Genomic DNA, 27054 nt, shown 5'->3' on the forward strand with positions numbered 1-27054 from the left:
TTTAGCCCCCCTGATGCTGCGGGCAAACGATTTCCATGATGGAATTCCTTTGCCCGTAAATGTGCATTTGATTTTAATCTGGGTTGGGGGGCCTCTTTCCCTTGGGGATGCGGGGGATCATCCCACTTCTGACACCAATATGTGGGGGTCGCTAGTCCCCGAGATCCCTCCCTCGATAATGCTTACGGCCGGGCTAACATCATCACTCGCCCCCCCGCTGCTAAGCGAACCGCTGCTGGGTTCCTCACCCATGGTGTGGGAGCCGTCGCTCGAGGATTCCCCTCCACCGCGGGTCCGCGTCGTAGGCATGGTTAGATACCGAGTAGTATTATGCCCCCTTTACATTACCACGATACCTCCCTTGCCTAATCGCGCACCTGCAACCCGCACGGAGCGAACGCACACGCACACACGCAGCTCCACACGCGACACCCACTCTCGCGCCGCTCTGCGCAGCGCTCCCACGAGGCGAGCAGCCGATGATGACTGAAAACTTTCGTGACTGCAGGAATTTATATTCTTTGGTTCTTTCGGTAAAGTCACGTAGATAGAAAAATAAAAGTACATTAAATAAAAACTACGACGTTTCAATCACAACACAAGCGATCGTCTTCAGGAGGAAAGAGGGGGGAGGTCACCGAAGGCAACCGTTTATAAAGGTTTCAAAAATTGCGGTCCTGTGGCAGGACGAGGTGGGCGGGGCATATGTTCCCTGGGGTCAGAGAGCACCAAGGTGATGCACGGAACATGCAGTGCCACAAAACGTCCTGGTGTCAGAACGAAGTGGGCGGGGCATATGTGCCCTGGGGTCAGGTAACAAGAAAACACAAATCAAGTCATGACCCAAAGTGGTTGATGACATATTTTCAATGATTGCTCAGTTTGTACCCATCCTCCCGGTTGAAATTGTGTGTATATATGGATGGCTTCATGAACGAATAATTGTTGATAGCTAGTGCACTTGCAAAGTACCATCGTCTTAGAGAAATCAATTTCGTGTGAGCCAGCCGCATTAAAATAATGATCAGCCACGGCAGAAGTATTGGTCCCACCGTGTTTCAAATCTGCCTTATGCTCACGAACACGGTCCGAGACATGTCGCTTAGTTTCCCCAATGTAACTGCTGCCGCAGATACAGCTAGCTTAGTTTGTAGACGCCGGGATATTGCATGTCATGGATCTTGTCCTTCACAGATGGGATCACATCACGATTTTTATCTGCTGTGTTAAATCGGACCTGAATCATGTGTTTGAATACTCAACAAACTTCCAGCAAGTGAACTCAGTTACTCAAGACATTCCTAGCATATGGATTCAGTTACCGAAACAAGCTTGTGTTGCGATCGAAACGTTGTGATATTGTTATTATTTTGATTCTTTTTTCTATCTATGTGGATTTACTGAAAGACACAAATAATTTGAACAAGCTCCCATTATATGAATTCAGTTACTTGAAGAAGCTTCCAGAATGTGCATTCAGTTACTGAAGAAACTCCCAGCACAGCACGTGAAGTGAAGGGTCGGACATCTTACCAAACACGCACCACAACCTTAAAACACATGGAAGAGTTGTACATTTTAAATTCATCTCGGGGGCCTTCGTAGTGCCAATATCATGATATTCAAGTGAGATTGAGATGGAAACTGGCTTTAATAATACCACGTTTGACAGCCACAATAAATAAGGGTTGTTTATTGCACCAAAAAAGGCAAAGCTCCCATGTATAGCCGAAACAGACTGTTGGGGCAAGTGCTTTTAGCGACCACCTATGAAGGCCGGCGCAGCACTCGAGGGGGTGGGTGTCCAGCACAACGCCCGGCCGCCTTTGTCTCCCCAGTGCTGATATTTTACACACCGCATTAGGTACTCGTTTGAGGCTGAGTTGACCTAGTAGAGGCCCAGGGACCGGTGTTCGGCCCCCACCACTCACACACAGACACCTTGGGACTTTGGCTGTAATAGTTTCGTTTCGCATCTACATGGATGAGAATTGTCGCAGCAACGCGTGCATGTTGGTGGGGCTGTGGTCAGCGCTGGGTGGAGTTAGGGTGGGATGGGGATGCATGCGAGGGGAGGTGGCGGCGGAGGAGGAGGGGGGTGTTGCCGCGGGTTCTCTCTCTGTTCCCACGTCCCATTGAAGACAACGCCGCTCCCCGTGCTGACACATGGACGACGCAGATGGGGAAGCGTTGCTTGGCCGTGCCAGCAGCGTGCTTTGTGAGACCATGGAGCGATGAGCGGCGCAGCCATCGATTTGCTTGCGAATAAAACGGCACGCGTGAGTAGTGAACAAACCTCGGGCTGCCCGGTAAATGTGGCGCTTCTAACGATGATGCTGATGCTGCTCCTCGATGTTAATGGTGGCGTGCGTGTGCGTGTGTGTACTGGGTGTTGGTACGGGAGCCGAAGGAAGTTGCGTAGGGGAATGGATGTTGGAGTGAGGAGGAGGAAGGAAGGAGGCCCAAAAGCGTCTTGATTATTTGCGCGATACAACGTTCAGCCTGTAACCCGCTGCCATCCCCGGTCTCCGCTGCCTCCTGTTTGCGTTGTTCTCATCCGAGCCGTGAATGTGGCGACAGGAGCAGGCGGGTGTGCCCGTACGTACCTGCTTTGCTAACCGCGCTGGGACACATCGTGGAATGTGTGCGCGTGTGTGTGTGCGTGCGTGTCGGCTCGTGTTAAAGCGCAGCTGCGGTAAAGTCATGCGCAGAGCGCATTCGAAGGGGCGACGCATTGCTCTCGTGTTCACGCGTGGCCTCGACCCCACACGCGTCCATCCATCCATCGGGGTGTCTTGCGGCTTTCTCATCTTCCACCGCATCCCGCACCCTGCCCGATGAGCACTGTTGGCTACTACGTACGGTGGGAAAGAAGTTGAACACGCTGGGGTACATGCATCAACGTCGCGACGTGCGCGTCGGCTCTCAACGAATACGTGAACAATCTCTCGGCTCGGTTTTATTATTCTATCGGGCAGGGAGGGAGGGGGAGGTGTAATGCATTGCCGCGGTGTTAATACTGTGTATGTGTGTGTTGAACTTCTTTCACACCGTACCACTGGGACCGGCGCGCTCGCTGCCAGCACAGCAGCAGTGCGAAACAACGTGCGCGCCACAAGCGCATGGGCAAGGTCCCCGTGTGGTGGGTTAAAGTGTGGGGAACCCACCAAGTCATCTTCTGTCTGGCCGGTGTGGAAGAGTAGGCCAAATACACGCTGAGAGAGGCACGAGCAAAACATTGTAGGGCTTCGCTTTTACTATTTATTGTATTTACGATTCCGTACTTGCATGAGGGCCAGGGAATTGCCATCGTTAATACAGAAGTGTATACTGTATTAGGCCTGTTCATCATCATATACGAACCATATTATAATACTCTTGTATAACAGATACGGGGAATGAATCGCACGATTAGCACTTCATGCCGTACATTTAAACGTTGCGGACAGGTGATGTACCTGTGCTGTGTTGCATGCAAAGCAATCCACTGCTGGATGAGGGCCTCCCCACGCAGTGCGGGTCGTGTGAGTTCTATTATTATCGGAACATACTTCACCACTTCATAACACATTCTCAGGGATTCGGCCATGACATTATCTGACCGCGTTCGTGTCGTTAAGACCCTCCACCACCACCACACCACGCGACACATGCAAAGGTGGCAATTTGCATGGCCCCATCAGGCAGCGGTGAATGATTCCCAAAACGAAATGTGGTCAGGTCGTTAAAGTGGCCTCGCCAAGTGAACCTCATGGCGGTGCCCCGGGGTCACCATAGTGCCCCGGCTCTCGCACAATGTCCGTAATGCAGTCATTCTTAGTCTGTTGATGGTCGTACGATGCGGCAATCGACTCATGTCGACGAGCTGTACACGATGCACTATTCAAAGTTAAATTTTTCGATAACGGATTTTGTTATGCTGATGTTTTTGCGTTTCGACAGTGCGGAGTGTGGCACCGATTTCGGATTGATTGGTACCCCAGTCGCGGAGTTTAAGTAACACCCCTGGAAAAAATTGTGTCCCAGAAATGAAATATTTAATTGCCTGGCCCATTTTGTTTTATTTGGTACCCCGAGGCGACCGCCATAAGGATCATATATCGATTGTGAATCCACGTTGACGGAGAAAAAGCAACGTTGTTGAGTTATATTTCGCAACGCCGTCCGCTGCCGACGGATTTGTCCCGCAGTAGCCTGCAACACGAGTTGTTATACTGATCGTCGCCCATCCAAGGACAGGTGATATACGAAGGTGAATGCAGATATATAGTTCATATAGCGTCGTATTCAATGTAGAAGCGCGCGTAATGTTTTGGCAGTGCACAGATAACGTAACGTGGCCCTATGGGATTTGTTTTAGGTGTGGAAATCGAGATGATGATGATGCCTGACTTGACGACAATAATAATTACGCCACCTAATAATGTTTCAGTTTTAATTCACAATAGTCCGTATGTTAATTCTGGATATTTATTTAATGAATGCAGCGTTCGCATTGAGGTCAAAAGTCAAACTGGAATTTAAGGCCTGGTGTCATCCTATGCACCATGCTGTCTGAGGGTATACAGTATCTTTATTTAGTTTTTGTTATTGTCCCTTTTATGGTACCGTGGTTAATGTCTTCGTGCTTTAAATTATATATTATCCACAACATGCAAAGCTTGTCACTTTGCTTTTACTGCGTGACGTGTTTGTGCTGCAGTGCAACAGCTGCGTGTATCAAGTAGGCAAGTTGTACCCAGCACAGCGTGGACTTCACGTTCATTATTTTTAAACACAGTTGTTGCTGTATATTCAAGTTCAATGAGTGTCTTTAATGTCCTCGATTATTAAATTTCTGCACGCTGATGCAAACCATTTATTTTTTAGCTGTTCTGAAATGGAATTTATACATTTTTATACATTTCACTATCATGAATATCCTGCCCCTTGGGAAAGCCTGTACTACACATTCAAGTGGGATATTACTGTAAGTATATGTTGTCAAAAAGGGGTTCTTAATGAAGCATCCAGAAGGGATGAGTTGATAGAGGGTGGCGTAGACAAAAGGAATGGATGAATCTTGAAAATGGGCAACTGATGACCCACCCAGTCTGTATTGAAAAACACTGTCGTTGTTCCACTCTGCCCTTACGAAGAAAATTATACCTTTCTACCTAAGGTAAGTTAGGCAAATAACTAGAATTATCTGGAGCCAACAATGACAGTCCTGGCTCTCAACCTGAAACTATGAGCAGCGGTGCAGATTATACACAGGTATGTTCAGCGACTGAAGTGACGGTGATACATTCATCACATTGGTTTTAAGACGGTGTGTCATCTGACACCTGGTAGAGCTATGCGGGATTTGGATGTCATTCTGTCCTTCATCTGAAGAGATTGGAAAGTCGAATGCATCTGTGCGACCTTGTGAGTATGGTGGGAAACATTCCCATTGTCGATTGGGAATGTCCATTGTTTAATATATTTACCAACATAACTTGCTTGGGTAATCCTTTTCATTCAGTGTGTGTGGAATCACCGAGCCACGCGGTAGCATCCTCGGTGGCCATGTGTAGTTATCGTAGACTTCCGCTGGACAGTCATCAACAATGTGCTACAGAATTGTTTGTGTAGACCCACAGCTGCAAGTGTGGGTTGTAATGAAGACCCCCACGGGGAGGTTGGCTGCACAGAGACCTTGCCCTGCCTGGATCCTGTTCAGCAAAGCCCACTCCCAGTGGTGTAATAGGATGACGCCAGGTGGAGAGACTAGGATCTGCGATAACGAACTGGGTTGGTGCTGATTTTACCCTCCATTCCATCCATCTGCAGGTGTCTGCCAATGTATGTACGTATGTTGAATTTTGCACCGTACGTAGCCAACCTTGCTAATTGGAGGTGCAGGGGGAAGGACAACGGACTAAATGCAAAAAGCAGTTTTAAAGAAATTACCTTTCAATTGAGATTTTACAGTCTATAGCTCCAGTGGCTTCCTGAAAAGCAGTCCTGGTGCGGCTATTTGGACCGCAGTGGGTGTTGTGATGATGAAAGATGTGCGCCAGGTGGATGTTGGAGATCTTGGTGGAGCGGCAAGCTTGATGTTGATCTCCGGTAGCTTGGTAGTTGTTGCAACGTCTCGTCGGATGTTAGGGGTAGCAATGTTGCTCAGGGCTGGAAGCTATGATAGAGGGGGGGTGGGGGTCGGTCAAAGAGTTCCCGAGATGATGCGCATCGACGAGCTCGGTGTGTGACGGCTGACTCCAGACTGGTGCGCAGAACTCTGTGGCTGAGTACGATATAGCGATAGGTGACGTCCGTAAAGCTGAGGCACCTGCACCCCGTCATTGAACCGACCAGCTTGTGAAGGAGGTTGTCACGTGTCTTGACCTATGCTGCTGTTTTCTTCCGATTTTCCCAAAAGCTCCGTGTCCAGTTGAGCATCACGCGCAAGTAGACGGTTTGTGCTTTGTGATAATTCAGAAAATTAGTCTGCTGTAGATGTCAGAATATAAGCCTGAGTCGACAACACAGTGTTTTGGTAAGGCTCTGATGTAATACAATTGATCTAACGCAATTGTATAGGTGTAACATATCTGGGTAGGTTCTGTGAAATTCCAGCTTTCACCATTTAAGATCTAATTAATAATTCACAGTCGTTTGCAAATCCACTGCCGGATGAAGGTGTTCTTCTTAGTGAAGGTCTCCCCATGCCATGTCGGTCATGGGGGTTGTTTGACCATACTTCACCACGTTGGTCAGTGCTGGTTAATGAGAAGGGGTTGGGGGCGAGAGCAGGACTGGTTTAGACCTCACTCCCCACTGATGTTAGCTGTGGCTAGGGAATCTAACTCGGGTCACCAGGTTCATCGCGCAGTGTGCTAACCACTGCACCGCTGCTTCTCATAAATTGTTAATAATGCAAATGTAACGTTTGCCACATTAAAAAAATATTGCAAATTATTTTGCATGCGTCTTACGAGGAGTATTTTAGCTACGTTTTAATGTGCCAAATACGTTACATACACGCAAAACAAATCTTAACAATGTGGACTTAAAAATAATAGCGCTGCTCCTTGCACGACATCCTTTGCTGGTGGTATTTTAAAATCTCAACCAACATGCAATCTCTAGCAGGGCATGTTTATGAATAGCAGATTTTATATGGCATTAAATCAATACACTTTTCGATGCCCGCAAGAACATGTTCACGTTCGCGGAGCATTGTTACGGTGGTCTTAAAAATCCAATCGATTCGCACGTACAGTACGCCCACACTGCATGCACGTACGCAGCTAATATGTATTCTATCATAGTAAGCTCGCGGTAATTGCAGTGTTGGTACTGAAATTATAGAATGAGAATAAAAGCTAGCATACAATTTGTAAACAAAAAGTAATTAATATGCCTCTTTAAAATAAGAATAATTTATCACGCCCGCTTGTGCCACACCATGACTGTTTTATATTATTTTCAATTGCATGAAAGTCTTCTTTTAAAATTAAGGTTTTACGAAAATATTTTACTCGAATGTTTAATGGGCGGTGGTGCGGACCAGTGTGGTTGCATCTACATTTCAATTCGACCTGCGGAATTGACACTTCCCCACGAAGGGCAAAACTCCAAAGCTCGTTTACCGACGAAATACAGCTTACAAATTAAACCAACAGAAATGCACCACCTCACTGATGCAGTAAAACTGTCCACACGTCTTCCTCGAGGCCATGTTTATCTTCGTTGACTAATGGAAACACACTAATGGAGACACAGATGGCCAAGGAGGTGGGATGGGTGGGACGGCAGGCGGGGGGGTGTGCGTTTGGGGTGCTGGGGGAGTCGTTGCTGAGGCGGGAGAGTGCGGTCCGCATGTTGTGCAGCTTTGTGCATAGAGGGCCCAATTGTTGTGGTGCGAGAACTGCAGAAAATGAGCTTTCCACATGGACATTCTGCCTTCCTGCACACTGTACAGCGCAAGCCTGCTCCTTGAAGTTCACGTGGCCCTGCATACTTGCACACCACAGCTCGAACCCCCAGCGCGCTTTCTGTCATTTCAACGTTTGGTCCGATTAAACAAAATACGCAAAATAATCTACAATGCCTGCCCTATCTAAGTGGTTGGAGTGGTGTCGCAGTGGTTCACACACTGCACCATGAGCCCGACAGGCCCAAGTTTGATGCCTGACCACGGCTAACATCAGTGGTGAAGCGATATTTGAACCGGTCCTGGGTCCCCACACCTTTCAACAACCCCCACACACAGACCAAAGTGGTGATAAAGTAGCACAGTGAAACAAACAACCATGACCTACATTGTATGGGGCAGCCCTCATCCAGCAATGGATGGACAAAGAGTTGGAAATTACGAGTATGTGCTTTACACGAAGTGCGTAGAACTGGTTCATTTCTTCGTGGTTGCTAAACGCCGCACGGGGGGGAGATTTTACTGGCCCATTTGTCTCGATGTGCTTTCCGCAGACGCTGGAAGGGCAGGTTCAGGGAGCCATGGGCACAACGGTAAGCCACGGTGGGGGCGCACCCACCTTCGGCAGCCTGCACACTGCCAACGCGAACGGGTCGGCCAACAGCACGCCCAGCCTGCACTCCATACCCACGTTGTACCACCACACCAGCCGCGCCAAGTCCGTCATCACCGAACAAGGTGGCGCCTGTCTTCATCACGTGAGTCCATTGGCGGCCCATAAGACGCGAAGCGTTGTGGTGGGGTTAGCATACGTTGTTTAGGGAAGGGGTGTCCTAAAATATGAACGCTGTACCCTTTGGGAGCCACTGCACATATGTGTGAGTGTGTATGTTGAACTTATTTTGCAGGCGTATGTAGCCAACCGTGCTAATCAGAGGTGTGGGGGAAGGACAACAAGCTAAACACAAAAAAACTATTCGAAAGAAATGCACGTTTTCACAATGGGAGGGGAGTGCACACACAATCTAGGAAACTGTGAGTTCGTTAGCGGAGCCGAATGAATTCACGATACGTATACTTATGAACACACTAAAGTAATTTGTTTCGTCTTAGAAGTGTTTATTAATCGTAACGTACATTTGGATCAAATAGAGAATGCAAGTGCTACTTAAATAATTACACGGGGAAAAAAAATAACACGTCCGCTGAGCTCTTGGTCCCATGAGGTAGTTGCGCGGTAAGGTTTTGTATTGTCAACCCTTGCAAAAAAATTCACAGCTCTATTCTGGGCACATTCCAATTTCACACCGTATCGACCGTGCGAGAGGGCACACACGACTATAACGTCACAACGACACAAACGCATGACATAAACGTAATAATTGGAACTTAGAAGGAGACTTTCCAAAAAAGCATGATGGTTCTTTACAAAATACATCACCAGTAATGAAAAAAAATGAATATATAGTTCAACTTTGACCATGCAATAGCTATAGAAACCCCCAAGGGTGAATATAGAAACAACAAACCAAACGAAAGAGATAACTCTGCAGAATCCAATATAACAATGGCCCAACTCCTAACAGAATCACCCAAAGGCTTCCATAGAAAGATGTGCATTGAGATTTGCGTGAATGTCACAAGGCAATAAAGCAAATACTAATCAGTGGGGAATGCCACAGTCAGAGCAGTGAATTAAAAAAATACCCTCTGGAGAGCGTCTTTAAATTTGGTCCAGAGAAGAAAGGCAGCCTTGTGAAGATTGCACGATGGTTGATACGGCTGTGGAGAACATAAATTCCCAAGAGCATCTTTTTTCCATATGCGTGTAATTTACTCAATGGAATATTATTAGACCGAACACGCGCGTTACATTATTTGGTACAGATGTAAATGCTCGATAGAGAAATCACCCGTTGTAAAGAGCAATCCCGCTTCTGAATGTTTAAATATTTGTATTAAATTACAACAGTGGAACACTATGTTCATTGAATTGTCAACATTTTGCAACATATATTATGTGATACTTATCACAATATTGCAATATTTACTATTATTATGTTGTAATGCGATGATCAGGTGTGGTATGTTTGTGCATGCTGGTGGGTGTTGTTTTATGCATTGCATCATTATGTCTATGGGCCACAGTCATTGGCCGTTTCCAAACAATATTCCCAATTTGTGGGCTTGGTTTTTTTGACATGTAATTTTATAACCCCTGGTCAGCCTACTGCTGGATGAAGGCATCCACACACTAGGGCTAAACAATTAATCGATTTCAAATCGAAATCGTAATTTGAAACACTGCGTTTAGCAAATTGCAAAGGCTGCGATTTTTTGCGATTTGAAAAGTCCTACTACTTTCTTATTGAATTTTTATTATTATTATAACGTGATTTATTGAACTTAATTGTTCGATGTTTGATTGTTCTATTTCAATTAAAGCGTTTTAATAAATGCATGCTGGAAGCAATTCATATCTTTGAAGTTCTCATCCTTGCATTAGAACATATAGAGCAGTTCATATTTTATGGTATCATGTGGTGATGCTTCATCACGTGTTTTAAATATATTACACAGTGAATATTGAACTGAAGCTTGACTTAAAAAAATTTAATCGGAAATCAAATCTCAATATCAGAAAAATCGCAGTTAGATATTTTCCCCAAATTGTTCAGCCCTACCACACACTGTTGGTCCTTGCGGTTGTTTGACTATACTTCACCGAGCTGGTCAGTGCAGATTGGCGAAGGGCCCAAGAATGGTTCAGATATCACTCATCATGTATCACTCATCATGTATTCACCTTGGCCTGGAATCGAACTCAAGTGGCGGCTTCATAGTGCAGTGCGCGAACCACTTTGCCCTGCTCAATTCCATATGAGGTTGTGTTATCCTTAATGTATTCAAGTTTACAGTACATTAATGGATTATTATGAAAACAATTAATATGTAATTTAAATTAATTATAGCCATCGATTATGGTGTTTGTTACTTTTTATTTCATGCATAATTATAACCCGAGTGTGTTTCCTCATAATCCCTCCATTTGGAGAAGTTTTTTTTTTATCATTTGCCAGCTTTTACTAATTTTTTCATACAGTTGCTGTGTTTTTTACGAATAATATGAACACTGGTCAAAGTGTTTTGAGAATAACGTTCATGATGGCAACCCAATGCTGGACTTTTGTTTTGAAAACCAGATCACAAGGTAATAATGATCATGTAAGAATTTCCGCAGATTTTCTGAATTAATCTACAAAGAAGAGAAATCAGGACAATGGTGTCACAAGACATTGTGTCCATGCAATATCTTTTCCTCAAAAGCCTTTCACTGCCCATGGTACATACCGCAGCACATTACGTGTCTTCGTATGGCTCTGAGCCGCATTATTACCACTATGAATACGCTCATTTTCGTTTTCATTAGATTCAACTGTCGAGAGGAATATCAGATACACGAGGACGTGATGAAGCCCGAGTACAGGATGGGGAGAATCAATGATTTGCTTCCTGAGCATTTCCTCATCCAGGTGACGTGCGTCTTTAGTTTCATGTGAATTATGTCTTGGTATCGTCTGCGCCCAGGACATGTGGCTGTGTGTCCGATTAATGTGCCTGTCACCTTCACACATGAAACGGTCTGCATTACATACGTACATATATTGAACCTTCTTTTGCACCATACTTAGCCAGCCGTGCTAATTGGAGGTGCAATGTACATCAATTGCACTGCGGTAGATTCTTGAGACCTGAGACGCGCACACACACGGCGCCCATGTTGGATGATTGTATACCCGAAATTAATTAATTCGACTGACATTTCTTTCAAGTCTTTCATATCACCATCCTGTTTTGAACTTCAGAGGTGTGGGTATCTTTCTCAGATCAACAAGCTCATAAAAAAATATTTTTAAAAACACAATTATTCTGTTTAAATTGTGCTTAAAGTCAGTTTGGAAAGCAAAATTATTATAATTTATTTATCCTCATTAATGCTGATTGTATGCAAGAGTTGTACCTGATAATTATATTATTTTTCTCACGTCGCATCAAATCATTAAAATCATTATTGATGCTCATGATGATATACGGATCGAATAGTGCGAGTGAAACTGAATGATTTCCGATTACATGCAAAAGATTTTCTAGGGCTAAGGTGTAAGGCTAATGGAGTTTATACAATTATGCAAATGTGACAATTTAGAAACAATACGAATTAAACGGTAAACATTTGACAGAAAATTAAATATTCTTGATTAAAAATTGTGAAAATGTCTAAAATTGCCATTGACATCAATCATAACACTTCTGCTAAATATAGTCTTCAAAACACAGGAAGAAAAGCTATGCATTATTAAGACATGTGACATTGACGTGTGCAACTATCCATCATGGGTGTTGTTCGTACATTTCCTGTTATGAGTGATGATGATTGTACAGCCCTTTATCAATCCACGGCTGGATTAAGGCCTATCTACACAGAATCGGTTAGTTGTTTTGACCATACTTCACCACGCTGGTCAGTGCGGGTTGGTAAAGAGGGTTAGAGGCCGAGAATCGCACTCAGCTTGCCAAATTCATAGCGCGGTGTCCTCACCACTACACCACTGCTCCATCCCTAATTGCATATGTATATGTAAGTGATACTAACATACATTCCCTAATTATGCAGATCACTTGTAAAATATAATTGTCTTGCTATATGTGTTACAATTCTGACGAGTTGGCAACTAACATTATATTTGAGCTATTTGTTCCTTTGAGCATTCAGAATCAGAATCAGAAACGGTTTTAATCGCCATGTAAGTTTGCACAAACAAGGAATTCACTATGGCGGGACGGTGCATACATTGAACAAGTAGGAATCTTAACTTATATAAAAGGTATACACTCTAACTATACTAACGTTACAAAGTATAAGTAATACCAAAGGGCTAAAATCTTTAAAATTATGAATAAGTAGACCTTATAAAATGCGAATGTAAAATGTTAATAAGCCGTATGAAACAATCTTAAAATACAAAAATACAAATAAGATTACACGTTGTAAGTATGGAAAGGTGTAATTATGTAGATAAAATGTTATAGTAAGTGTAACAGTCATTTTAAGTGTAAAAGTCATTTTAAGCCATTGGCCTTGTTGAGGAGGCCAACAGCAGATGGGAAAAAAACTGTTTTTATGACGTGAGGTTTTGGTCTTGATGGACCGCAGCCTTCTGCCGGAGGGGAGTAGCTGGAACAGAGAGTATCCAGGGTGCGAGGAATCGTCCGCAATCTTCCTCGCTCGCTTCAGGGTCCTCGAAGTGTGCAGGTCCTCAAGGGTTGGTAGATTACAGCCAATCACCTTCTCAGCAGTGCGGATGATACGCTGCAGTCTGCTCTTGTCCTTGGCAGTGGCAGCAGCGTACCAGACGGTGATGGAGGAGGTGAGGATGGACTGAATGATAGCTGTATAGAAGCACACCATCATTGTCTTTGGCAGATTAAATTTCTTCAGCTGCCGTAGGAAGTACATTCTCTGTTGAGCTCTCTTGATAAGGGAGCTGATGTTCAGTTCCCACTTGAGGTCCTGGGAAAGAATAGTGCCCAGGAAGCAGAAGGACTCAACATTGGTGACTGGGGAGTCGCACAGGGTGATGGGAGTGAGTGGGGCTGTATTCTTCCTGAAGTCCACAACCATCTCCACGGTCTTAAGAGCATTAAGCTCCAGGTTGTTCTGGCTACACCAGGTCACCAGGTTGTCAGCTTCCCTCCTATAGTCAGACTCATCCCCATCAGAGATTAGCCCAATGAGGGTGGTGTCGTCCGCAAACTTCAAGAGTTTGACGGACTGGTGACTGGAGGTGCAGCTGTTGGTGTACAGGGTGAATAGCAGAGGGGAAAGGACACAGCCCTGAGGAGATACGGTGCTGATTGACCTGGCGGCAGAAACTTGTGATCCCAGTTTGACACACTGCTTCCTGTCAGACAGGAAGTCTGTGATCCATCTGCAGGTGGAGTCTGGCACGTTCAGCAGGGAGAGCTTGTCCTGAAGCAGGCTAGGAATGATGGTGTTAAAAGCCGAGCTAAAGTCCGCAAACAGGATCCTGGCGTAGGATGCTGTGGAGTCCAGATGCTGTAGGGTGAAGTGGAGGGCCATGTTAACTGCGTCATCCACAGACCTGTTGGCTCTGTAGGCAAACTGAAGGGGGTCCAGTAGAGGGTCTGTGATGGCTTTGAGGTGTGCCAGGACCAGGCGCTCAAAAGACTTCATTACCACGGAGGTAAGGGCGATGGGTCTGTAATCATTTAATCCTGTTGGCCTTGGCTTTTTGGGCACTGGAATGATGATGGAGGACTTGAGACAGGCTGGTACATGACATGTCTCCATGGAGGTGGTAAAGATGTTGGTGAACACTGGAGACAGCTGGTCCGCGCAGTGCCTGAGGGTGGCTGGAGAGACAGAGTCCGGCCCAGCTGCTTTGTGTGGGTTCTGCCTCTTGAAAAGTTTTTTAACTTCTCCCTCCTGAATGGAGATAGTTGTCTCTGTAGATTGGACAACATCTGTAAAACGTTCATGAGCTGCACGTTTTGTCCACTCGTTACTAAGACAGTAACCACTTGCAACAACCTCCACTCTCATCCGGCACTTAACCATTTCAACGCCACTACAAGTCATGTTCTTATTACTGACGTACATCAATTCAATCAATTTGCTTATGCTGCAGTAGATCAATTGTTAACGTCGGTGCTTGTGTTTGTGTACACACACGTTGACGCTCGCGCTCTGCATCAAAACAATGCAGGGCAAGTTCTTCCTTGTGTGCGACCTGTACCGTGGAGCGGACGTGCTTAGCACCACGGGTCCTGTCGGTGCACCAAACTTCCGACAGACATCCGGAGACTTGCCCGTGTACGGCATGGGCCAGCCCAGCTTGGCCGGCTTCCAGCAAGTGCTGCGCACCCTGCAGGACAGGGGTCACCAGGTGTGGTGGGGGGGGGACAGGGCACCTGGGCGTGTGCATCGCTTGTTCGCTCTCTTGCCCTACCTTCACGGTGGCGAGATGTTAACTACCTCGCCTGGTATTCAGGAGGTCGTTGGTTCGATCCCGACCGTGACACCTGGTCGTGTGGATTTTTCTCCGGGGTCCTCTGGTTTTTCCCCTCCACATTTAGAATCAATGTGCATTTAAGACTATTTGGCTGCTATAAATTGCCACGTGATGATAAGCCGCTTCGTTGAACTATCATTTGTGATAGCCAGGTCACTTCTGAAATCGAGCTTTATAGCTCAGTGGACCTTACCTTGTAAAATTTTAATAGTTTATAGTTGTATGCATTTTGCTTTTGTTTTAATTAAAAAATTCCAGCTGGAAAATCCCTCATTTTCAAGGGTGTCCAGGGTGTCCAGTAACACATGCACAGCGAATGCGTAACTGACATGCAAACGTTTTACATTCTAAAATGTATGCAGTCTCCGTTTATATACCACATCAAATACATTTATTCAATGCCAAGGACAGGAACTAGATGGTCAGGACAGTGCGCATGAACATCGCACGGCCGGTTAACAAAGAACATCCTCTCGCTGTAACAGTTGCACACAGTCAGTGTAACACGTAGGCTTAGTATGAGTTGCACACAGTGTGCGAGTGAGTTTTACTCAAGAATTGAAATTAGTTGAGATTGATGGTACATTTCATTGTGTCTGGGAAATTGTTCTACGTAGAAACAGCGTTCATTGGCGTTACGCTGCGCCCGCTGTTGAATAACTGCGAGCCCTACAGCAGCTTACTTCTACCACTCCTGAGGTTGTGCTGTAAAGTTGCACTGTACGGCTTTCTGATGAATTTCCAGGTTGTGCCACATGTTGTTCTGCACGATGTCCGACGTTTCGCTCCGTGTGCTGGTACCACCCAAGGACACACAGAGAGAGCCCTATGCCAGCTCGTATAAAAAAAATCAATGCTGCGATATTATTTCAGGAAATGTCACGGAAATGTTGATAATTGTAAGTGTTTAGTTGAACATTTGTATACAATAAAACCATTAACCAAGCATCACAACTGTGTTCTCCTATAACGTGGTAGTTATGTTCCTGAAGAACACCGCGTTATGGAGAAATTGTGTTATAATAATAAACAATATATAATACAGGGTAAAACACAGTGCATTATAACACGTGAGATGCATACGCAGGCTGAACAAGGACTGAGGCGCGTGGGTAGTATCCAGCAGCATCCCAATGCCTTGTGTGATGCCATGCCAAGGCAGTCGTACAACCGCTTATTCTTACTCGCGCTGCGACGTAGTTCCGTTTACTCAATCGTGTTATATCCAATTCGCGTTATGAAAACACGTTATAGGAGAACAGACTGTAATAATGTTTTCCTTGTTCCCTTGCAGGAGGTCGTGTGCTTTAACCTTCGGGAGGAGCCAGTGGTGTTCCTAAGACAAGGAGAAGATTTTGTGCCGTACACTCCGCGCGATCCCGAAAATCTTCACGAAAACCTGCACGGGTTGGGAGTGGAGCATATGCAGGGTTCAGGACGCTTCTCGGAATCTCTGGAGGTGATCATACGGAGAGAGGTGAGGGCATCGCTATCTGGCTTCATCGGTTCCAGGTTTATGCTCACCGTAAGTGCCACATGTTGATTTTGATGAATAACGGCAAAAAGTGGGGCACTTTTATCAGCTGCTTAAGAACTCTTCGGTAAATGGTCCATTTAATTTCCACTTAACGCCACGCTTTATGGACTCTTCCCCTTGGCAGCTGGTAGATTTTGCACGCTTGAAGGATGGGACCTACTTCGTCTACGAGGATATCGAGCGTTTCGCGGACGAACCGCACGCGCAGTCGGTGCACAGCGAGGAGGAGGTGTGCGTCTCGGAGGAGGTGTACCGCCGGCCGGCGTTCTCCCCCTCCTACCCCCCATACAGGTGCCGCCACAAGCACACACGCCACCCTCCCACGTATCCACAGTGACGCCAATGTTGCCTTTGCTTCTTAACTCTTTCCGATGACGTACGGGTACATCATCAGTTTTTGTTCCGATGGAATCATTGGGACGGAACCGGAAGAAAAACGCAAATAAAACAATTTTATCAATATATTCTTTGGGTCTTTCGGTAAAGTCACGTAGATAGGTTCAAATTAATAAAAAGAAAATAAATAATTTGAACCTATCTACGTGCCTTTACCGAAAGACCCAAAGAATATGAATTCCTGCAGTCACGAAAGCTTTAAGTCAAGATTTATGTTATCACTACCGAGGCTCCCACAAGGGCATGCAGGAGGGCGTGTGGCAAAGTTTAGCGCTAGCTATCATAGAGTGTGGTCGTGTCGCTACGATTCTCTCCGGTGAGTAGAATGTTATGTCTCTCTAAATAAAATTACCGCGAACCACTTGCGCATTCCAAGATTCAGCGGTTAATGGGACCCACCCTGCCACTTGCAGGCGTCTCGGAATGGGACATGATGTAAAAGAATGGTGTCCCTGCCAATCAAAAATAACTATTATAAAAAAAATGAAATTCCATAACAGTCAATTGTCATTTCAATTGCTCTCATAAAAGAGACACGCGGATATATTTTGTATGGTTCGGGACTGTTGGTTTGTTTGCTTGTAATGTGTATAACATTATAACCATATTTATAATCAAATAAATATATAAGCAGTATGTTCATATACAGTGTCCTCCATTTATATATAACTGCACTGATTTCTAATGACTCTTACTCTCTTCTCAATATGTGAGCAGTGATGCCTATGTGGGACTGAGTTTATCAGGACAGTGATCAAATATATATAATCAGTATATTGAGATTAGCTGGAGACATAGAGAAGCTTTAAAATTAAATGTCGTTTTCTCTGTAATATATTCCTATTATGTAATTTGGTATATCTCCATGTATCACCTTGCATAATGCTTGACATGAGTTGATTTGAAGATTTTTAATTAATTTTGGGTTGGACCTAGGCCTGAACATGAAATGGCCCCAGGCTTGGACTGTGTGTGCAAGTGTGGTCTGTTGCTAGGTTTCCACTAAAGGTTTATTAAATCAAGGCTGCAGCCAGACTATTACTTTGAGGAGTGTTATGCTATTTCCAAAGTGTTCTTGTACATTTTCCGGAATGTTCATTTTAAGTTGCCCATGCCAATCATAGGCTAACACAATTGGACACGTGCACGCTTATCGCATGAATACCATCTGTATTGTCCGGTTCCAGATAACAGTTGAGAGCACTTTAACAAAATAAACATAATTCCCTGTCTCGTTGAATTTATCTGTCAAAGATTTCACTGCGATTAACTGTCGATCATAAAAAAAAATATTTCTTGATAAATCAATTGATCTTGCCTAATGCCACTGCAATGCATATAAACACTTTCACGATCAGTTTCCTTGCATATGTGTGGCTAAACCCTTTCACAGTTCAGTTTCGTGTTAAACTTGAAACATTTAAATTTACATCCTCAGGACTTTTATATTTTGGACCATTCTCCACTTTGCTTTTGCCTGCGGCTGAAGCGATGTCCCCTCGCGGCACTGGGAGCACTGCCAGTTGTCGGTCCTGCATGGCGCGTGCCGATGGCCCCGCTGTTCTTGCTCCAGACGACTCATGCTTGTCTGCTCTGCAATCTTAGGTACAAGAGGCTGCCACTACCGGCCGATGGGGCGCCAGACGAAACCCAGTTCGACGCGTTTGTCGCTGTGCTTCGGGTAAGTTTATCATACATCCCAACCTTTAAAGGACAATGTCCGTTATTAGAATATGTTTTTTTTATTTGCACGTCGTCGTGAGTTGTTCCTTGCCGTGTGTCCCTGTAATGTGCATTTGCCAAGTTTGCTGTCAAAATGCAATAATGTGTTTTTAGTGGGTTTTTTTCCATCAAAGTGACTCCCTCTTCAAATTAGCATTGATGCATTGCTCCTCTGCTGTTTACAGCTCTGAGAGAGTGGTGACGTTCCACATTCTCATGGTGGGGATGAATCTATTCATATGACAATCACTGTTGGCCTTTTTATAAAGTGGTACTCGTTTTATCAAACACGGAGGGATGATGGGCGGAACGAACCCGCCCACCACCAGTGGCGTTTTCACCAGACCAGAGTAGAGCTGAGGGATCTTGGGTATATTTGAAATGCAATTGAAATATTCTGAATTGTAACATGTAATGGGTAATTATGTTTATTTATCATGTTCATGACAAACAGTAATAGAAAAGTGTCGTTTATTGTACAGGAACGTGAAGCTATGTAGACAAGCCATTTTAATGTGAAGAGCAATTAAAATTGACTTTAGCCCATTAGCTGCGTGCATTGCCAAGCGTGTTATCATGTGCGTGCAGCGTGTGTATAATTTCGGCATGCAATTAAAACACAGGAGTGTGGCATCGAGTGGACTGGCCAGGATTTGCTAGAGTGCCCACAACAGGTGTCCTTTTTACAGTTAATTGAATGATCGATTTTTTTTTCTCTCTATTCTCTTTTTCTCCCCACCCACGCGTCCTTTCAAACCCGACGTGCAACACACGATGAGGGGCGGCGGAGAATGAGAATATAAAAAAAATATAGCTGGCCGATAATCCCACGTGCCGTCGAAGTGCTAATTAAACGTTTGGGGTTTGCCAGGAATGCACGCAGGATGGAAACGAAGGGCGACGCATTAGAGTCGGGTTGGCGGTGATTTTGCTTGACGACAACCTGAGCGTGCGATGTGTGTTCTCTGCGCGGTGCAGGAGAGCACAGCACTGATGGACCACGCCAGGCCGCTCCCAGCGCTGCTGTGTAACTGCCAAGTTGGGGTTGGGCGAACCAACCTGGCCATGATAATTGGCTCCCTGCTGCTCGCTCGATGCAGGCACCAGCCTCCCGTCGAGAAGCAAGTGCCTCGCTGCTGCTGCCGCCATCGCTGCCACCACACGAATGCGTGATATATAGGCATTTCGTTACAGCCACCTCCGGCCCGACGCGGCGAACATGGCCACGTTCCGTGCGATTTCTTGCCGCTGTGGTTTTTTCCAGTGCTGTAAACAAATATGTTTGACGTCGTTTGAGGTTCTGGAATGCCATCTGGCCTTCCCTTCTTTGTAAAACAAAGCATATATTGCGATGCTGCATTGGCAGCAGTGCACGAGCAGAAATAATAACTCCACCAAAGGAGGAAAGCTGACAAAATAGGTGGCATTTTGGCCAATGGCCATTATGTGTAGCATATAGATATTATTAAGTTCTATTTACGGAAGTGTTATTGAAGAAATCGTTATTGTTTTCCTTATTCTGTTTACTTTATTTAGCCTATAAACCACTAGCATGGTTGCCCGTCCAAGGATGGGTGTATATTGCAGTAAATCTGAAATATTCAATAGAAAAATTGTTCAGCTCGTGATTATTAATGAGGGGGGGGGGGTTGCCCCATGTGGAGTGACGTCACCCACTAATGGTTATTGGGGAGGGGTGTAGCATGTGGAGTGACGTCACCCCCTCATGGTTTTTGGGGAGGGGTGTGGCATGTGGAGTGACGTCACCTGCTCATGATTAGTAATAAGTGGGGTTCATGTGGAGTGACGTCATGCACGGGACACACACACAGCATTGTTTGGCTCATTAAATTAGTTTCTGCTTTGATTTCTTAATGAGCTTTACTTTCCATGAATAAAGGTCAAAATTAAAGCTAATTTGCATCAACAAATTTTCGTTTCCGCTCTACCTTCTTCATGCGGAGTGACGTCACCCGTTCATGATTATTAATGACGGGGAGTGGGGTCTATGAGGAGGACGTCACCTGTTCATGATTATTAATGAGGGGGGCTGGTCGACGTGGAGTGATGTCACTAGCGTTACACACAAACATTCTTGGCTCATTATATTAGTGATCTGTTTATATTTCAGCGCCCCCTTGTACGGCGCTTTCGAAATTGTTGCTATTATTCATATTTTAGTGTCCATATAATATTAAAAATAAAACAAATTTGTTTGATGCTTTTCCGTTGCCTGTCAGCTCAGGGAAGAGGCCGCAGAGTGTTGGAGGTGTTGGAACATTCAAAATAATACAAAACTTCATCAACATGATGCCAAACGGGCAGAAAATAGTAGAAGAGGTATGATAATTACACTCACGCCTCTAAGGTGCTGTGGCCAGACATCGATGCAATTGTATTTCTAATTTTCTATGAATCGTCAAAGGCACATGTTTCAACACCTGTGAATTCAGCTCGGGATGTTTTGGTTTTGCTGCCGTTGCATAGAAATGATCGGTTGAGTCGTGTAAATTGTTTTCAAAAACCTGCTGCGTCAATTTGTGTGCAGTGGGAAACATCGTTAAGTAACTCTTCAAAGCGCGAGGAGGATTTTTTTTGGTTAAAATTGCATTAATTTTTAAAAGTTTTGTTTATGTAATTGTTTTCTATTGTTCATTCATAATCACCACAGTCTTCCTGAGATAAATACTTGCTGCCAAACAGTTTATGCCCACGTGAGATGCGTTTTTTATTTGATCACTCAAACATTTTTAGTGCTCGTGGTGCCACTAATAGCTGTACTTTGAAGAAGAGCCCCTAATGAGGATAATAAATCAAATTAAATGTCACAGTTTTTGTTCCGTGTTTTGCGTTGTCCCATTTTCCCATAAGGTGGATGAAGCGATTCTGTGTTGCTCCGAGATGCACAACATCAAAGACTCGATCCAGCTGTACAAGGGCAAGCTGGAGGCCGTTCGTGAGGACTACCAGATACAGGTGCAAAGGGGCGTCGTTACTTACAATTATTTTTGTATTGTTCAAGAACTTAAAAACACAAAGCAGATATCTGAGCGGGAAAACACGGGTCACGATCGCGTAACGGTCCGGAGCGATATGCCCTCAAGTAGGGGACTGACTGGAAGCACTTGGGGGGGGGGGGGGGGGGGCTCACTGCCCTCCTCCTACCACCGTAGAGGCAACGATCGGGAGCAGCAGATTTGCAGGGGAGAGGGAAAACAGGGAAGTTGGGGGGGTGGTGGTGCGTTAGGTCCACGTTACTCGGCTGGAAATACCTCCGGAGCAATTATCCATGGAAACACGAATCGCCCATTGAACGTGCTGACAGCAGAGCGGACCGTCGCAATGAGGGTGGAATTAATGTGAAGAGTGTCATCCCATGCTCAGCTTGTCATCTCCCCCCCCTCCCCAACCATCCTTTCCGATTAATGGGACCGTGCAATCCTACGTGAGAGGAGACCCGTGTCGTGCTCGCTCAGGCCCTAACACCTGCAGTCAGCCCTTGACTCTGAACATGAAGCGAGCATTGATCTTTCAGGGTTAATTGGACACGCCTCAGAGGCTCTCCAGCCGCATTTCACACAAAGTGGCGGCACGTCCGGAGAGATGCGCTCTCGTGTTGCCTTCTGCTAAGTGTGGCCGCTAAAGGTGATTGAGGAGCGTTTGTTCAACTCTGACCACGGCTTGTGGTGTGAATCTGTGGACACGTGGTGGTCGGTGACCCCGCGTCTCAATTTTGTTCCTCCCAGGCAGCTGCGTGCTGTCTGTCTGTACATTTCCCTTGACGCGCGCGAGCGTGCGTGTGTTTATCGTGAAGCTTCCTCCAAGTATGCTGTTCAGATGGCGATAAATGCAATGCAGGTTCAAAAGGAGCTTAAAATAACTTGTTTACATGTTGCTGTTTCGTGACATTAACCAGAGGGTTAAATAATCTGAAGCGATGTCGGTCCCATTAAATCAGTCTATTTTCATTCACTCGCCCAGCGCAAACACTTTGCACAGTGCCCGTTTTCTGAGAAACGTATAGGGGGCATGTACGGGGCCATGCATAGACTGATACATAAAATGTTTATATTCATTTATTATTAATTAATTCATCAGGATGCATGACACAAAAAACTGTATGCATGAAATGCACACGAGGTTAAATGCGTGCCGCTATCTCTGATCAAGCAGCGGCCGGGGAGCCCATGGCTCCTGAAAACAGCAGCTGTGTTCACAGTGGGCATCACTGTTGAGCAGCGGGACTCGCTGGTCACCGGTTACTCGGTGGGAACTGTGAGGTGCTGCCGTATAGATTTTCACGTTTGGTGCTGCTACTCGACTCTCTCCGATGTGCGTGCGCATTTCGAGTTGCGCCGCGGATATGTTCGGCGTCGACATCCCGACGTTTCGCTGCGTGTGTCGAAATTCACTTGGGCTCCTGAAGAATTCTCCCCGGTCGCGTGGCAGCGAAACATCCGGGTTTCGTGCCAACGGCACACGCCGAAATCTGTCCTCGCAAGTGGGGAGCTATGCCGCGAGGGGGGCGTATTTATCCGCTGACGGGACGCGTGTCCCCCGGTTCCTCCCCTGCAGGGCAGCAGTGCCCGAGAGTACTTCCTGAAACGTGCCGTGCAGAGCCTGGAGTGCTACTTCTACCTCCTGGCGTTCAACGCCTACCTCCACCAGCAGGTTCCCACACGGCTGCCTGCTCATACGATAACGTGACATTGCGCGCGGCTTGTGTGGATAAGCGAAGATCGTTTTGCGAGTAGGATTTTGTAAAGTACGTGTCGTGACTTTTTGTAATTTATTTTCGGCGTATAATTGTCGTCATCGTAGGCCATGATCGATCCCTCGTAATCCCGTGATACGACAATCCTACTCGCCCCTGGACACAGAGGTGATCTCATTGTTCTCCCACTCTGGTGGCGTCCCTCAGCGTAGAGCTACCCTCATCCACAAGTGGATTGACTAAGGATGGTACACACACGCTATTCGTAATCTTCTCTGTTCATGAGTAACGATTGGGGCGCCACGGTGATGAGATATTAACTTATTTCGCCTGGTATACAGGAGGTCGTTGGTTTGATCCCGATCCTGACACCTGCTGTATATTTGGAGTTTGCACCGTCTCTCCGTGTCATCGCATGGATTTTTCCCTGGGTCCTCCTGTTTTTTCCATTCACATTTAAAAACACGCGTTTAGAGTATTTGGCCTCTATACATTTCCACATTGGACTATCATTTGTGGCCAGGTCTCTTCTCGAAAATAGCTATATAGCTCAATGGGCCTTACCCGGTAAAATAAAAAAAATACATTACATTTTTTTAATGATACTTCAAATAAGCTGGCCATTTGAGTCAATGCTACCCTTTTAGGCTCTCATTCTCAAAATAGTTTGATACCCGTCAATATATTTACGTAAACTAAATATGGTCCTTGTAAATATTTATATTGTCTAGTAAATGTTTTTATTAAGCACCGTATTTTAAGAAAACTGTGTACAGCAATAAAAACGAACAGCTGACAAGTTTATTCCACCAACTGATGTTTATCCAGACAGACAAGAGTCATACTTTGATGAAGCTACTTTTTCCCTCACATGGTCTCTCAATGTGGCTTTGAAACTCACTGACCTGATGGATTTGAAATTCATACATCATTATTTTAGGTACATTTCAATAAGGTAAGAGTATACATTCTAAATTTAAATGTTATTAAAGTTTATACTCTAAAAGTGTGCACAGCTTATGAATATTCTTTTCCTAGTTTTTCTTCCGTGCAATCATCACCAGCCATGATCTATCCACTGCTTTATCGGAAATAACTGAACAAAGCCAAAATGTTCAGTTTCTGTATCCAAGAATTTGACTGTGGTTTTGGGTGGCAGGATGGCAGCGCAATGGCAATGCTCGAGCCTCATAGAAAGGAGTCCCTGGGTTCTATTCCCGACTTGGGCACCTTTGTCTGGGGAGTTTAAATTTGCTCTCACCTTAAGAGGTTTTTTGAGTTAGATTGCGTGAATATAAATGCTTCGTTAAACCCGCCACCACCCGACACAGCCAATTAGTAAGGTTTGTCGCAAAAACAAAATATCCCAATTCGTTACTAGTTAAGCAAGCCGGTGTGTTGGAGAGTAAACCCACAACATTTACAATCCAAGTACGATGTTTCATCGGTAATTACAACCAGCCTCATCACGCAACAGCCAAAGTTGTGGATAAATCCTCCTGTTTCAGTCATAAAAAAAAACTTATGAATACTATTGGTCGTGAAAGCCTACATGTCATACTTCTCTCCCCCTGTTCTGCATGGGTTTCCTCGGGATTCCTCCAGTTTTCTCCTACAGCTAAACAATACATATGAAGAGGAGTCGGAGACTGGTTAAGCACTCCTTTATTCTTTAACCCACAGCCACACTCATTCCAAAACCAACCTCGAACACGCCTCTCACAGCCCCCTTTAAACCCTCATCTCTGCCCTCGTTCCCAATACACATCCTCGTCTCGCACGCCTGGTCCGGGTGACGTCAGTGCCCTTTAACCCTTGACCCCCGTCTAGTGTATTCCCGTGCGTGTGATTGGTGCGTGTTATACCGAGTGCAGAGATTTCATGTCTGCGTGTTGAGAGTGCGTGAGGGTGGCTCGCAGATCCCTTACACACACACTGTCACTGGCATTATTCAAACATTGCAGTGCTAGGAAATGTACCTGCAAATCTCTAAATTGGGATTAAGCACAGCAGCAACATCGCTTCCTCCAGCAAAACTTGGCAGGACCCTCCTGAAAATGATTTGAGACTTGGGGGAGGCTCTCCTGGGTAAACAACATAATAATAGCAATACATAACAACTGCGTAACGTAAGTATCTTTTTATTCCCACTATAATTATCTTAAATTAAGCGTGAGTAAAACCTTCTAAACATGTACAGTCACAGGATTCGTAATTTGATAACAGTTTATTTTTTTTTAATGTTGGCATTAGCAAAATAAAATTAAGGGTGCTGACCTTTATAATTTTTATTATAAGATTTCATGCTGAATTTTATGATGATCTTCCATAATTATTATAGGTTTGAATTTCCAGAAATCACCAGCTGGTAACTGGCAATGTATAATTTTGTGCACTCATATTTTACCATTCTTTTGGAACGGTTCCCTGCCTCTTCCAACCATGAGTTAATTGTGCCTCATGCTGGCATTTATAGGCATACTTAAACTGTTTGGATGTCTGGCTCTTGTTAAATGTTGTGCTGTCCACCTAAAAATTACATTGCTTGCAGGTTTCACGATATACGGCATTATGTAACCCGAAATGCACGAGTGTTATGTAATCGGCAAATGTATCTACAATGTTACCAGTGTATGAACTGTATCTAATAATACAGACTCAGCTCGTTAATATAAATGATTATCCTATCTGATCAAATGTCTTGTCAGAGTTTAACCATTGTTATTTCTGGTCTTCTTATATTTGTCCTTGGCCTATTTTGGCCTTGTCGGACATGACCACACTCCCTGCACCGACATCTCCACGCAGTGTCTCTCCACTTCCACCTGTCCGTCGCTCCGCCGTCCAACTGAGACGGCTTCCATCCCGTCTTTTGATGTTTGACATCCGGGTCGGGCCGATTCCTTGCTCTTCCCCTCGCACGTGCCCAGTCTTCTTTCCAACACTGTCCAAAGCAGCCGTCGCCAGTCTTCCTGGCCGCGGGTCACAAACTATTGCATCATCCTGTACTTGACCTTACTCGGCACACGACCTGGTCACGCGACACATTTAACCAGGTGATAACCATCGTCTTGTCACGTGTCTTCGTCCCCCCCTCTCCCCGCCGCCTACGTCTGCAGGTGTCCTCGATGTTCTCGGTTCCGTTCAGCGCGTGGATGCGCAAGAACCCTGGCCTCTACCGGCTCCTGGCCCAGACCAACGTGTCCGAATTGAGCGCCCCGCCAGATCTCGTCACCAAGGGCTCCCGCGTGCTGGTGTGCACTCACACTGCTTGGGAACATCAGATTGTTGTGCAGGGACAGCACTGGCTCTTTTCTTTGTGAAACTTGGGTGTCATCTCCCCGCCCCTACCCTCGTATACATAGGTTTTTCTTTGGGTGCTCCGGTTTACTCAAAAGTGGAATTGACTCAACATCCCAATGTCTTGAGAGTCTTAAGACTCAGTGGGTCTGTCGTAGATAAATAGGGAGCATTATCATTATTATGATTATTGATGGTTGGCAGACATAATAACTGAGAGCTCGATTAAAACCACTACTCATACAACAGATATTGAATTGTAATCACCATAAGTCCATTTAGGCATGGTTTCAATAGTGCTGTTTATTGCTGGTCCATTTGGGAGTTTTGGGCCTGCAAACGTGATATAAAAACAATGATAAAAAAGTACTTGAAACATTTTGTTTTTGCT

At 45.2% G+C, this 27054-nt stretch overlaps 1 protein-coding gene across 1 annotated transcript in view; it reads left to right on the forward strand.

Annotated features, from left to right (window-relative positions):
* The first annotated feature begins 2389 nt into the window (after positions 1-2389).
* The window catches only part of LOC133350735 (paladin-like), a 46715-nt gene continuing 22050 nt past the window's right edge, over positions 2390-27054 (forward strand). Inside the window, 13 exon segments of the mRNA XM_061565417.1 lie at positions 2390-2598; positions 8455-8631; positions 8633-8658; positions 11331-11433; positions 14689-14868; positions 16289-16471; positions 16656-16822; positions 18533-18608; positions 19628-19770; positions 20890-20989; positions 21521-21625; positions 23225-23320; positions 26483-26617. Coding sequence (XP_061421401.1) covers positions 2569-2598; positions 8455-8631; positions 8633-8658; positions 11331-11433; positions 14689-14868; positions 16289-16471; positions 16656-16822; positions 18533-18608; positions 19628-19770; positions 20890-20989; positions 21521-21625; positions 23225-23320; positions 26483-26617 — 1521 coding nt within the window. The 5' untranslated portion in view covers positions 2390-2568.

Source organism: Lethenteron reissneri, chromosome 34 (assembly GCF_015708825.2).
Source record: "Lethenteron reissneri isolate LAM-NWPU_2019-01 chromosome 34, ASM1570882v1, whole genome shotgun sequence".
Classification (NCBI taxonomy): Eukaryota; Metazoa; Chordata; class Hyperoartia; order Petromyzontiformes; family Petromyzontidae; genus Lethenteron; species Lethenteron reissneri.